Below are 12820 nucleotides of genomic sequence, written 5' to 3'. Positions count from 1 at the left end.
AAAGGGTAGTTATAAATACCAGCTAAGACCACATAACCAGTTACAGAAATGAGGACTATAATTGTAATGAGCATTTCCTCCTTATTTTATAAATATGTTTGTGTGTGTGTGTGTGTGTGTGTGTATATTAAGCAAATATCTTTGCTTTCTTTGCTAGTTTATTTCATCATGTTACATAAGATGTATTAACTTTATATCAGCATTTAAGGACCATTAATTTTACAGCATAGCTTTCAGGTTATGGGATACCAGAAGATGAGTAAACATCCTTGAAGGTCTTTACCTCCTCTTCTGGGGGAAGGGATTTGTGCGTTTTCAGTTGTACCCAGGATAGTTGTATCATGTCAGGTGGAATTACGACCTTGTTATTGTCTTTATTTGGAGATTATGTTTAAGGAGATGCATACAGGTATCAAGTTGACAAGGAGTGTATTTGCGATGGTTACTTTTGTGTCAACTTGACTGGGCTAACAGATGCCCAAACAGCTGGTAAAACATTATTTCTGAGTGTGTCTGTGAGGGTGTCTCCCGGAGACATTAGCATCTGAATCAGTAGACTGAGTAAAGAAGATCCACCCTCACCAATATGCATTGACATCACCCAATCCATTGAGGGCCTAGACAGAACAACAACAACCCCAAAAAAGGCAGAGGAAGGGTGAGTTCTCTCTCTGTTTTCTTGAGCTGGGAAATCCATCTCCTGCCCTTGGATAACACATAGTTGTTTTAAATTCCCAGTCTGATAATTCCAGCATCCCTGCCATATCTGAGTATGGCTCTGATGCTTGCCTGCCCTGTCTCTTCAAATTGTGGTCTTTGCCTTTTAGTATGCCCTGTAGTTTTTTCTTGGTAGCTGGGCATGATGTATTGGGTAAAAGGAACTGCTCTAAATAGGTCTTTAGTAATGTGGTAGTAAGGTGCTGGGCGAAGGGCAATGTTGTATAATCCTATGACGAGTTCTCAGTCTTTTGGTGGGCCTACACCTCTGCACTGTGAACACAGGTGCTCTTCAGTCGCCCTCTTCCTCAGGTGGGACAGGATGGAGGAGGCTGGAGCTGGATACTTCCATTTTCTCAGGCTGGTTAGGCTCTGAAAAAAACCCGTTAGGGTCTGGTAAAAAAGAGTTTCTCCTGAGGATAGGCCTTGTTAGGCAGAATGTTCTGGTATATTTTTAAATGGTGACTTTCCCCCTCTCCCTGCTGCAAGCAAGGGGGGATTTTTCTCCAGTATTCACTTTGAGAACCTGGTCAAGTTCCTGGAGGTAAAACACTAAAGTGTAGGGGCTCCCCTGTGACTGAGTACCCTTAGAAGTTTTAACTCTCAGACTTGTGCACACTGAGCTTCCATAAATTCATCACCTACAGTTCAGGTTTTCCTACCCCAGTACTGGTTCCTGTGAAGATGGGTATCTGTTCTGGTAAATTGTGATTACCTGTATTCACCCGTGTCTCCAATTTCAGGGGCATCAGTCTGCCCTGTGGCCTCACTTCTCTGACAGATCTAAGAAGAGTTACTGATTTTTCAGTCTGTTCAGCTTTTTTCTTGTTGTTAGGATGGAGAGACCATTTCCAAGTTCCTACATACTGGACCAGAAACTGAAAGTCTTTGCTCAGGCTTTAACACTTATTTTAACGTTTAGTCTGGATTCCTGGGGGTGACCCCTGTGTCTGCATAGCTTCGTGTTGACCCACTGACTTGGGAAGAGGTTGCGCTCAAATGCCTCCAGACTCTATGTCTTTCATCCTCTGTTGAGTGACCTGTATGTAGACTGGGGGGTACATTTAAAGCTCTGCCACATTTCAAGTCTCCTTTGCTTGTGACTTTCTGCTGGACTCTCCAGTGTCCCCTGCATGTGTATGTGGTTTCCCAGTCGGCCAGGGATGTTGGGAAGCTCATCTAGCCTTTCTATGGCTCTCTCATTTCAAGGTTCCTCTGGTTAAAATTTATGACTGGCCTGAGACTGACACCAACCACTACAGCAAATTCAGGCTAACAAATATCACGCGATCCCCAATTCATTTCCTACTAAGTTGGCCACTATTATCTGATAAATCTGTAGGTTTTTGCCCCTTGCTCTAAACTGAGTCAGCAGCCTCCTCTGCCAGCAAAGCTGCTGGTGCTCTTGGCTAGTTCCATGCTGATAAAATTGCTATTCTCAAGGACTAAGCTGGGGCAGTGGATGGATAGGAGTAGCCCCACGCAAGATGCCAGAAAGACTCTCTCTTTATCTAAAGCTCTAACAGTTTTTTGAGAATGATTTGCAATCTGTTTGTCGCTTATCTATTTCCAGTGCCCTGAAATGGGTGTTTTTGATCATTTTATTTAGTTTGTGTCTGTGTGTGTACGTTTGCTGTGTATGTTGAGAGTGTATACAGACCTCTTTACAAAGCCACAGCCAGAAGTCTCTGCCTCTGTTTACATTTTGATGTACACTTTGATGCAGTTCTACTTACTCTGCAGTTCATTTTTCATGTTTACATATATGTAACTATAAACAGTAGTATTTTCTGTGTCCTAAAAATGCAAGTTATTTTTTCCTTAATGCTGTTTTTTAAAATTAACCTTCTCTTTATTTAAAAAGTCTGGTCCTTTTATTTTATTTTAGCCACGCTGTGTGGCTTGCAAGATCTCAGCTCCCTGACCAGGGATTGAACCCGGGCCATGGCAGTAAAGCCTGGAATCCTAACCACTAGGCCAGCAGGAACTCCCCAAATCTAGCCCTTTTAAACATTACAAAATTCTATCTAGTTAATATACCAAATTTTCCTTTCATTTATTGATAAGGTTGTTTCTAATTTTTCACAATTACAAATACTGCCACAGTGAACATCCTTATACATGTTTCCTTTTCAATTTTACTAGACATATCAAATTGGTCCCCCAATTTCATATCAGTTTACACTATCACTCCCACCAGCTATGAATGAGCAGACCTGTTTACCCACTGTCTGGCAAAAGCTAGATATTTTCAAATTTTTAAAATTTTCACATAGGATGGGTGAAAGCTTGATCTCATTACAGTTTTAAAATATATATAGCTGTAAGATGTGTGACATCCTGCCAAATTGCCCTTCAGGGAGTTTGTAATCAAATTGTTCTCATCAATCACAAATGTTACCCTTTTTAAAATGTTGACAATTTGATAGAAGAAAATTGGCATCTTTGCTGTTTTATATTATTTCTTGATTATTGTAAAGTAAATGTAAATTTTAGCTCTTACATTTAGGACAATGATTCATTTTGAATTAATGTTTATGTACAATATGAGAGTGTTTTGGGGGGTTTTTTGGTGTGTGGATACCAATTGTTCCAATACTATCTGCTGAAAAGACTATCATTTACACATTGAATTGCTTTTGCACCTTTGTCAAAAATTAATTGGCCATTAATTAATTAAGTCTATTTCTAGACTCTCCTTGTGTTCCAATGATTCTGATTTCTGTCTATCTCTTCACCAATACCACTCTTGCTAATTGTTGCTTTAGAGGAAGTCTTAAAATCAAGTGGTGTGATTCTCTCCAACTGTACTATTTTTAAAAATGGCTTTAGCTTCTTGGTTTCTTTGCTTTTCCATATAAATTTTAGAGTCGGCTTGTCTATATTTACAAAAATTGCTGCTGGGATTTTGATCATAATTGCATTAAATCCATTGACTGATTTGGGAAGAACTGACCTCTTTACTATATTGAGTCTTCCAATCCAAGAACACAGTGTGTCTCCATTTATTTAGGTCATCTCTGACCTCTTTGGTCAGGATTTTGTAGTTTTCAGGACATAGATCCTGTATATATTTTGTTAGATTTATACCTAAGTGTTTCACTTGGGAGGAGGGGACCATTGTAAATGATATCTTTAAAAATTTTGGTTTCCAGTTGTACCTTGCTAATATAGAAATATGACTGGTTTTTGTGTGTTGATCTTGTACCCTATGACCTTGCGAAGCTTAAACTCACTTACTAGATCTAGAAGATTTGTAGATTCCCCGGAATTCTAGATTCCTTGGCCAGTCATGTTATCTACAAATAGAGACCATTTTATTTCTTCTAAGCTGTATGTCTTTTTCTTGCCTATTACACTGGCTAAGACTTCCAGTACTATGTTGAGTAAGAGTAGCGAGTGAACATCTTCCCCTTGTTCTTAATCTTAAGAGGAAAGCATTCCCTCTTACCGTTAAACATGATGTTAGCTGTAGGTTTTTTGTACAGGCCTTTTGTCAGATTGAGGAAGTTCCCCTTCCATCATGAAAGGATGTTAAATTCCGTCACATGCTTTTTCTGCATCAATTGGCAAGATTCAGGTTTGAATACTGAACCAGCCTGACATTCTCAAGGAAAAAACCTCACTTGATCATGGTGTATTATTATTTTTTTATATATTGCTATATATTTTGTTGAGGATTTTTTACATCTATGTGCATGAAAGGTATTGGTCTATAGTTGGTTTTTTTGTTTTTCTTTTGTCTTTTCTTCCAGTGTCTTTGCCTGATTTTGTTATCAGGGTGATGCTGGCCTCATAAGATGAGTTGGGAAGTAATCCCTCTTCCTCAATTTTATGAAAAGATTATGCAGGATGGGTGTTATTTCTTCTTTAAATGTTAAGTAGAATTAACCAGTGAAATCATCTGGGCTTGGAGATTTCCTTCTCAGAAAGTTAACTACAAATCCTTTTTTTTTTTTTTTTTTTTTTAATAATTAGGGTCTATTTGGGTTATCTGTTCATCTTGGTTGAGTTTGTTTTTTATTTTATTTATGGTATTTCATGACAGGCACAAGTCTTAGGTCTTTTTATAAATAAACCTATCAATCTCTTCTTTTCTGGTATATCTTTTGTGCTCAGAGAGTTCTTTCCTCCAATTTTTAACTTCAGTACACTTCATTCCAGTACTGTACTTTCTTCTGGCTAATTTATATTTTTTAGTTTTGATGTAAAAAATATTAATCCATCTGGAATTCAGTGGATGCTAGGAGGTGACAATCCAGATTTTCCTTAAAGTTAAAAATTAGTATCCAAGAAAAGAATAAGGTGGCCTTGGAATCTCCTAACTCTATAATCATAAACTTTTTCTCATAAAAAAACAAATTTTACATATTCACAAATAGATTAAATTTCTTAATAACCATAACTAATTTTTTTGTATTTTTTGTAATAGATCTTTATTGGAGTGTAATTGCTTCACAATACTGTGTAAGTCTCTGTCATACAACAAAGTGAATCAGCCACATGCACACATACAACCCCACATCCCCTCCCCGCTGAGCCTCCCTCCCACACTCCCCATCCCACCTCTCTAGGTATAGCAAAGCACCGAGCTGATCTCCCTGTGCTATGCTGCTGCTCCCCACTAGCTAACTGTTTTACATTTGGTAGTGTATATGTGTCGATGCTATTCTCACTTCGCTCCAGCTTCCCCCTCCCCGCCATGTCCTTCAGTGCACTCTCTATGTCTACATCTTTATTCCTGCCCTGACACTATGTTCATCAGAATGAATCCAAAAATTCATTCATGGAATTTTTTTAGATTCCATATATATGTGTTAGCATATGGTATTTGTTTTTCTCTTTGACTTACTTCACTTTGTATGACAGATTCTAGGTCCATCCACCTCACTACAAATAACTCAATTTCATTTCTTTTTATGGCTAATATTCCACTGCATATATGTGCCACATCTTCTTTATCCATTCATCTGTCTATGGACATGTAAGTTGGTTCCATGCCCTGGCTATTGTAAATAGACCTGCAATGAACATTGTGGTACATGACTCTTTTTGAATTATGCTTTTCTCAGGGCGTATGCCCAGTAGTGGGATTGCTGGGTCATATGGTAGTTCTATTTTTAGTTTTTTAAGGAACCTCCATACTCTTCTCCATAGTGGTTGTATCAATTTACATTCCCACCAATTTTTAAAAAATCAAATATATAGATGGAGCACAAATACTGTGAGTATACACAAGGACATTTTTTAAATGAGCAAGATGATTAGCTAGAAAACACAGAATAAGAAGCTTCAATTAACATTCATCCTAAAGTAAACAATATTCAAAATATCCAAATAACTTCTGAAAACTAAAAATCAAAAGTTTATTTAATAACATGGGGAAATACAAGAGTGGAAAGAAGTAGGACACAAAACTTTCCCTATAATATCCTCCCTCCTTCTCTCTCTCTCTCTCTCTCTCTCTCTCTCTCTCTCTCTCTCACACACACACACACACACACACACACACACACACTTTTCCTCTCTCTCTCTTTTTCTCATATATGACTGGAAAATAATGTCCACCAAAATGGATTACTTTTATAAGCAGAGAAAATCAACATTTAAAAAATATTTAAGTTACATTCTTTACAAATCCCAAACTCCTCCTGATAAACCACTGAATACATTAGTGTCCATTAAGTGGATCAAGCCAGGTGAGCATGGGACAGTGTCCTCCCTTACCAGTTCCTTTGCGTCTCTCCCAAAGCTACCCACTTTGAAAAGGATGACTCTGCCTAAGGAAGGACTACTGTTGGATGAGTTCATGACTTGGCTTTCCTCTAGAATCAAGAAAATTCTAGCTGCTACAAACATTCTCTCTTATAAGCCAGAGGAAGAGTCCAGGAGGTTGAGAGTGGAGGAAGGTGAGGAGAGGAGCCAATGTTTTTCTCTTTTATCACTGGATCTCCTCACTAACTGAGACACCTCAGGTCACATTCATAGCACGTAGGATTTCTACTCTTTATGCACGTGAGTTTTGCTGAGACTCTAAGGGAATAAAGGAAATGGAAATCAGTTGATCTTACTGGTTTTTTTTTTTTTTTTTTGCGGTACGCGGGCCTCTCACTGTTGTGGCCTCTCCCGTTGCGGAGCACAGGCTCCGGACGCGCAGGCTCAGCGGCCATGGCTCACGGGCCCAGCCGCTCCACGGCATGTGGGATCTTCCCGGACCGGGGCACGAACCCGTGTCCCCTGCATCGGCAAGCGGACTCTCAACCACTGCGCCACCAGGGAAGCCCGTCAGTCTTACTGGTTTTGATGTTCCAACTAATTTGGAGAGATATGATTGTGCCTAAATTCATGCATAAAGGATTTCCTACAAAATGGTATCCAGTCTTACCTTTCCATCACAGACATGAATAGCTACTTATAATCTGTCCATATTGATAGATAGACCATCCCATTTGCCAATGTGCTTCCCTCCTGTGACCAGGAAATGTTAATATCTGCAAAACCACCTCTTCTACTTACCCCTGTGTTGGGCCTCTTCAGACATGGCATAAGCCTTCGTTAGTAACGTGCTCGCCTCTGCAGCTTGGGGGCTGACTTCAGTGAACAAAGAAACACAGATAGAATAGGCCTGGAATAGAGAAAATCACGACAAGGTAAGTACCCAAATGATAGTGTTTCACTGTGGATTTTATAGTAGCTCTCATAGAATTGTTAGTTGACTGAAAGCTGATATGTATATAATCATAGAGTTATGCGAGAGATGAGTTTGAGTCCCAGCTCTGCTACTTCCTAGCTGTGAGCCTTGAGCAAGTAATTTTACCTTCATATGTAGAAGGAATATTTAGTTTCCATTGATTAGGGTTTGGGAAAGATTAAATGAGGTGGTGCGTGTAAAACACTGGACACAGTACCCTTCACATGGTAAATTCTCAGTAAATGTTAGCTATGATTACTTTTATTATATTTCATAGCAAAAATAAAGTCATAACTTTAGCTCAGCCTCTCAAAGGTTCAGTATCAAAAAAAAGTCTAGGGTTCCCTGGTGGCGCAGGGAACACACAGGCTGTGCATTTGTCAAATTACTTACCTACAAGCAAAACACACTTATGGTGGTTTAACCATAAACTTTGAGATACAACCAGCTAGACTAGTTTAAAGGACAAATGACGGCATTGCACCAAAATATCATAAATTTTCATTTAAAAAGTCCTTTGTGGGCTTCCCTGGTGGCACAGTGGTTGAGAGTCTGCCTGCCAATGCAGGGGACACGGGTTCGTGCCCTGGTCCGGGAAGATCCCACATGCCGCGGAGCGGCTGGGCCCGTGAGCCATGGCCGCTGAGCCTGCGTGTCCGGAGCCTGTGCTCCGCAACGGGAGAGGCCCGCGTACTGCAAAAAAAAAAAAAGTCCTTTGCATTTGCTAAAGACTTAAGTTCAGTTGCCCCTATGGCTTTTTTCCCTGGAGTAGACTTTCTCAGCTCCCTCTTCCCAGTACAGATAGAGGTGAGGGAAGCCTGGTAGGGGAAATGCTGTCTTAAATCACACAGCAGATAGGCCCACTGTGAGTCGTTGTTCTCTGTCCAGGTCATTTAAAGTTGAGGAAGGTCTCTTGTGTGGATCTGGAGGAAAATCAATCCCATCCCCTGTTCTGAGAAGCCCAAGCGTCCCTGGCCCTGGGAACTGGGCCTGGGGCCAAACAAGCCCACCTGCCAAACAAGCCCACCTGGCCGGGGCTTCAGCCAACCCACCTACCTGCTGCAAGTACTGGATGGCCTGGTCATGGTTCCTCCTCCGCTGCTCGATCTGAGCAATTTCCTCGTAAAGACCAACCAGATCTGATGTCCTATTACCCTTAGCAGCAATAACATTGTCAACTGCCTTTTCAAAGTATGCCAGAGCTAGGTTTAACCTGCGGTTGGCCAAGGAGGCTCTATAAGAAAAGGGACAAGAATGGAAAGTCACAGAGAGGCCACTTGCTTTGCAGATGCACAAGGAACCGATTCTAAGAACTAAACGATTTGGTCTTCATAGGCCAATCATGTGAGTGGCTGGCTCAAAACCTAGCCTTGTTGTAAACAAACTCCTACTAACCTGCATTTTACCCACCAGATTCCACTGACTACCATTCATCAAACCCATTAATATACCATGCTATAGTCTAATTTTATAAAAAAGCAAAGGGAAAAAATGGCTTATGGCAGTTCATAACATGGCGATAATTTACCCATAAACAAACACTTTCGAAAATCAAAATAAAATTTTATTACCTCTGGCTGCCTCTCTTTTAGGCCAAAGCAGAGGTTTTCCTTTGTTTGATTTAGTTTAGTTTATTCCTCCTCAGTTAAAAATGAGAGAGGATAGAGAAAACAGTGTAAATCCCCCCCCAAAAGGGGATGGCTAAATCATGGCACACCATACAACAAGATACTTCAGACACTAATCCTGTTTCCTTTCTAGACTAATGTGGAGAAAAAATTTTAATGTGCTAAGTTCAAACTACAGTTATAAAACTATACTTAAAATTTAAACCTGGTAAGACCTTCAAGATGGCAGAGGAGTAAGACGTGGAGATCACCTTCCTCCCCACAAATACATCAGAAATACATCTACATGTGGAACAACTCCTACAGAACACCTACTGAACGCTGGCAGAAGACCTCAGACCTCCCAAGACAAGAAATTCCCCACGTACCTGGGTAGGGCAAAAGAAAAAAGAATAAACAGAGACAAAAGAATAGGGACGGGATCTGCACCAATGGGAGGGAGCTGTGAAGGAGGAAAGGTTTCCACACACTAGAAGCCCCTTCGCGGGCGGAGACTGCGGGTGGCGGAGTGGGGAAGCTTCGGAGCCACGGAGGAGAGCGCAGCCACAGCGGGTGCGGAGAGCAAAGCGGAGAGATTATCGCACAGAGGACCGGTGCCAACCAGCGCTCACCAGTCCGAGAGGCTTGTCTGCTGACCCGCCGGGGCAGACGGGGGCTGGGAGCCGAGGCTCGGGCTTCTGTCGGATCCCAGGGAGAGAACTGGGTTGGCTGCGTGAACACAGCCTGAAGGGGGCTAGTGTGCCACAGCTAGCTGGAAGGGAGTTCAGGAAAAAGTCTGGAACTGCCAAAAGAGGCAAGAGACCATTGTTTTGGGGTGCGTGAGGAGAAGGGATTCAGAGCGCCGCTTAAATGAGTCCAGAGACGGGCGCGAGCCGCGGCTAAAAGCGCGGACCCGAGACGGGCATGAGACGCTAAGGCTGCTGCTGCCGCCACCAAGAAGCCTGTGTTCGAGCACAGGTCACTATCCACACCTCCCCTCCCGGGAGCCTGTGCAGCCCGCCACTGCCAGGTTCCCGTGATCCAGGGACAACTTCCCCGGGAGAACGAACACACAGCGCGCCTCAGGCTGGTGCAATGTCACACTGGCCGCCGCCGCCACAGGCTCGCCCCGCATCCGTACCCCTCCCTCACCCCTCCCTCCCCACCGCCTGAGTGAGCCAGAGCCCCCATATCAGCTGCTCCTTTAACCCCGACCTGTCTGGGCGGAAACAGATGCCCTCAGGCGACCTACATGCAGAGGCAGGTCCAAATCCAAAGCTGAACCCCGGGAGCTGTGTGAACACAGAAGAGAAAGGGAAATCCCTCCCAGCAGCCTCAGGAGCAGCGGATTAAATCTCCACAGTCAACTTGATGTACCCTGCATCTGTGGAATGCCTGAATAGACAATGAATCATCCCAAAATTGACACAGTGGACTTTGGGAGCAACTGTAGACTTAGGGTTTGCTGTATGCGACTGACTGGTTTCTGCATTTATGTTTATCTTAGTTTACTATTTAGAGTTTATTATCATTGGTAGATATGTTTATTGATTTGGTTGCTCTCTTCATTTCTTTTTTTTATATGTAGATATATATATTTTTTCCTTTTTCCCTTTTTGTGAGTGTGTATAGGTATGCTTCTTTGTGTGATTTTGTTTGGATAGCTTTGCTTTTACCATTTGTCCTAGGGTTCTGTCTGTCCGTTTGGGGGTTTTTTTTTTTAGTATAGTTTTTAGCGCTTGTTATAATTGGTGGATTTGTTTTTTGGTTTGGTTGCTCTCTTTCTTTCTTCTTTTTTTAAAATTATTTTTAGGTTTTTTTTATTTGTAACATTTTTTAAATTTTTTATTTTAACAACTTTCTTTCTTTTTATTTTATTTTTTCTTTCTTTTCTTCTCCCTTTTCCTCTGAGCTGTGTGACTGACAGGGTCTTGGTGCACCAGCCGGGTGTCAGGCCTGTGCCTCTGAGGTGGGAGAGCCACGTTCAGGACATTGGTCCACCAAAGACCTCCTGGCTCCACATAATATCAAATGGCAAAAGCTCTCCCAGAGATCTCCTTCTCAACGCTAAGACCCACCTCCACTCAACAACCAGCAAGCTACAGTGCTGGACACCCTATGCCAAAGAACTAGCAAGACAGGAACACAACCCCACCCATTAGCAGAGAGGCTGCCTAAAATCATAATAAGGTCACAGACACCCCAAAACACACCACCGGACATGGTCCTGCCCAACAGAAAGACAAGATCCAGCCTCATCCACGAGAACACAGGAACCAGTCCCCTCCACCAGGAAGCCTACACAACCCACTGAACCAACCTTAGCCACTGGGGGCAGACACCAAAAACAACAGGAACTACGATCCTGCAGCCTGCAAAAAGCAGACCCCAAACACAATAAGTTGAGCAAAATGAGAAGACAGAGAAACACACAGCAGATGAAGGAGCAAGGGAAAAACCCAACAGACCAAACAAATGAAGAGGAAATAGACAGTCTACCTGAAAAATAATTCAGAGCAATGATACTAAAGATGATGCAAAATCGTGAAAATAGAATGGAGAAAATACAAAAAACGTTTAACAAGGACCTAGAAGAAATAAAGAGCAAACAAACAATGATGAACAACACAATAAATGAAATTAAATATTCTCTAGAAGGAATCAATAGCAGAATAACTGAGGCAGAAGAATGATAAGTGACCTGGAAGATAAAATAGTGGAAATAACTACTGCAGAGCAGAATAAAGAAAAAAGAATGAAAATAACTGAGGACAGTCTTAGAGACCTCTGGGACAACATTAAACACACCAACATCCGAATTATAGGGGTCCCAGAAGAAGAAGAGAAAAACAAAGATACTGAGAAATTATTTGAAGAGATGATAGTTGAAAATTTCCCTAATATGGGAAAGGAAACAGTCAATCAAGTCCAGGAAGCACAGAGAGTCCCATACAGGATAAATCCAAGGAGAAACATGATAATCAAACTATCAAAAATTAAACACAAAGAAAAAATATGAAAAGCAGCAAGGGAAAAACAACAAATAACATACAAGGGAATCCCCATAAGATTAACAGCTGATCTTTCAGCAGAAACTCTGCAAGCCAGAAGGGAGTGGCAGGACATATTTAAAGTGATAAAAGGGAAAAACCTACAACCAAGATGACTCTACCCAGCAAGGATCTCATTCATATTTGATGGAGAAATTAAAACCTTTACAGACAAGCAAAAGCTAAGAGAATTCAGCACCACCACACCAGCTTTACAACAAATGCTAAAGGAACTTCCCTAGGCAGGAAACACAAGAGAAGGAAAAGACCTACAATAACAAAGAACAAACCCTAAACAATTAAGAAAATGGTAATAGGAACATACAAATCAATAATTACCTTCAATGTAAATGGATTAAATGCTCCCACCAAAATACACAGACTGGCTGAATGGATACAAAAACAAGACCCATATATATGCTGTCTACAAGAGACCCACTTCAGACCTAGGGACACATGCAGACTGAAAGTGAGGGGATAGAAAAAGATATTCCATGCAAATGGAAATCAAAGGAAACCTGGAGTAGCAATTCTCATATCAGACAAAATAGACTTTAAAATAAAGACTATTACAAGAGACAAAGAAGGACACTACATAATGATCAAGGGATCAATCCAAGAAGAAGATATAACGATTGTAAATATTTATGCACCCAACATAGGAGCACCTCAATATATAAGGCAAATGCTAACAGCCATAAAAGGGGAAATCAACAGTAACACAATCATAGTAGGAGACTTTAACACCCCAAATT

The 12820-nt window shown here is 41.3% G+C and overlaps 1 protein-coding gene across 1 annotated transcript in view; it reads right to left on the bottom strand.

Moving 5' to 3' along the window:
• The window catches only part of TTC23L (tetratricopeptide repeat domain 23 like), a 60648-nt gene that overhangs the window by 23545 nt on the left and 24283 nt on the right, over positions 1-12820 (bottom strand). Inside the window, 2 exon segments of the mRNA XM_060146290.1 lie at positions 7234-7342; positions 8465-8642. Coding sequence (XP_060002273.1) covers positions 7234-7342; positions 8465-8642 — 287 coding nt within the window.

Source organism: Lagenorhynchus albirostris, chromosome 3, assembly GCF_949774975.1.
Source record: "Lagenorhynchus albirostris chromosome 3, mLagAlb1.1, whole genome shotgun sequence".
NCBI classification, from domain to species: domain Eukaryota; kingdom Metazoa; phylum Chordata; class Mammalia; order Artiodactyla; family Delphinidae; genus Lagenorhynchus; species Lagenorhynchus albirostris.
The sequence above is the reverse complement of the archived record's forward strand: the minus strand, read 5'-3'. Positions and strand labels throughout refer to the sequence as shown.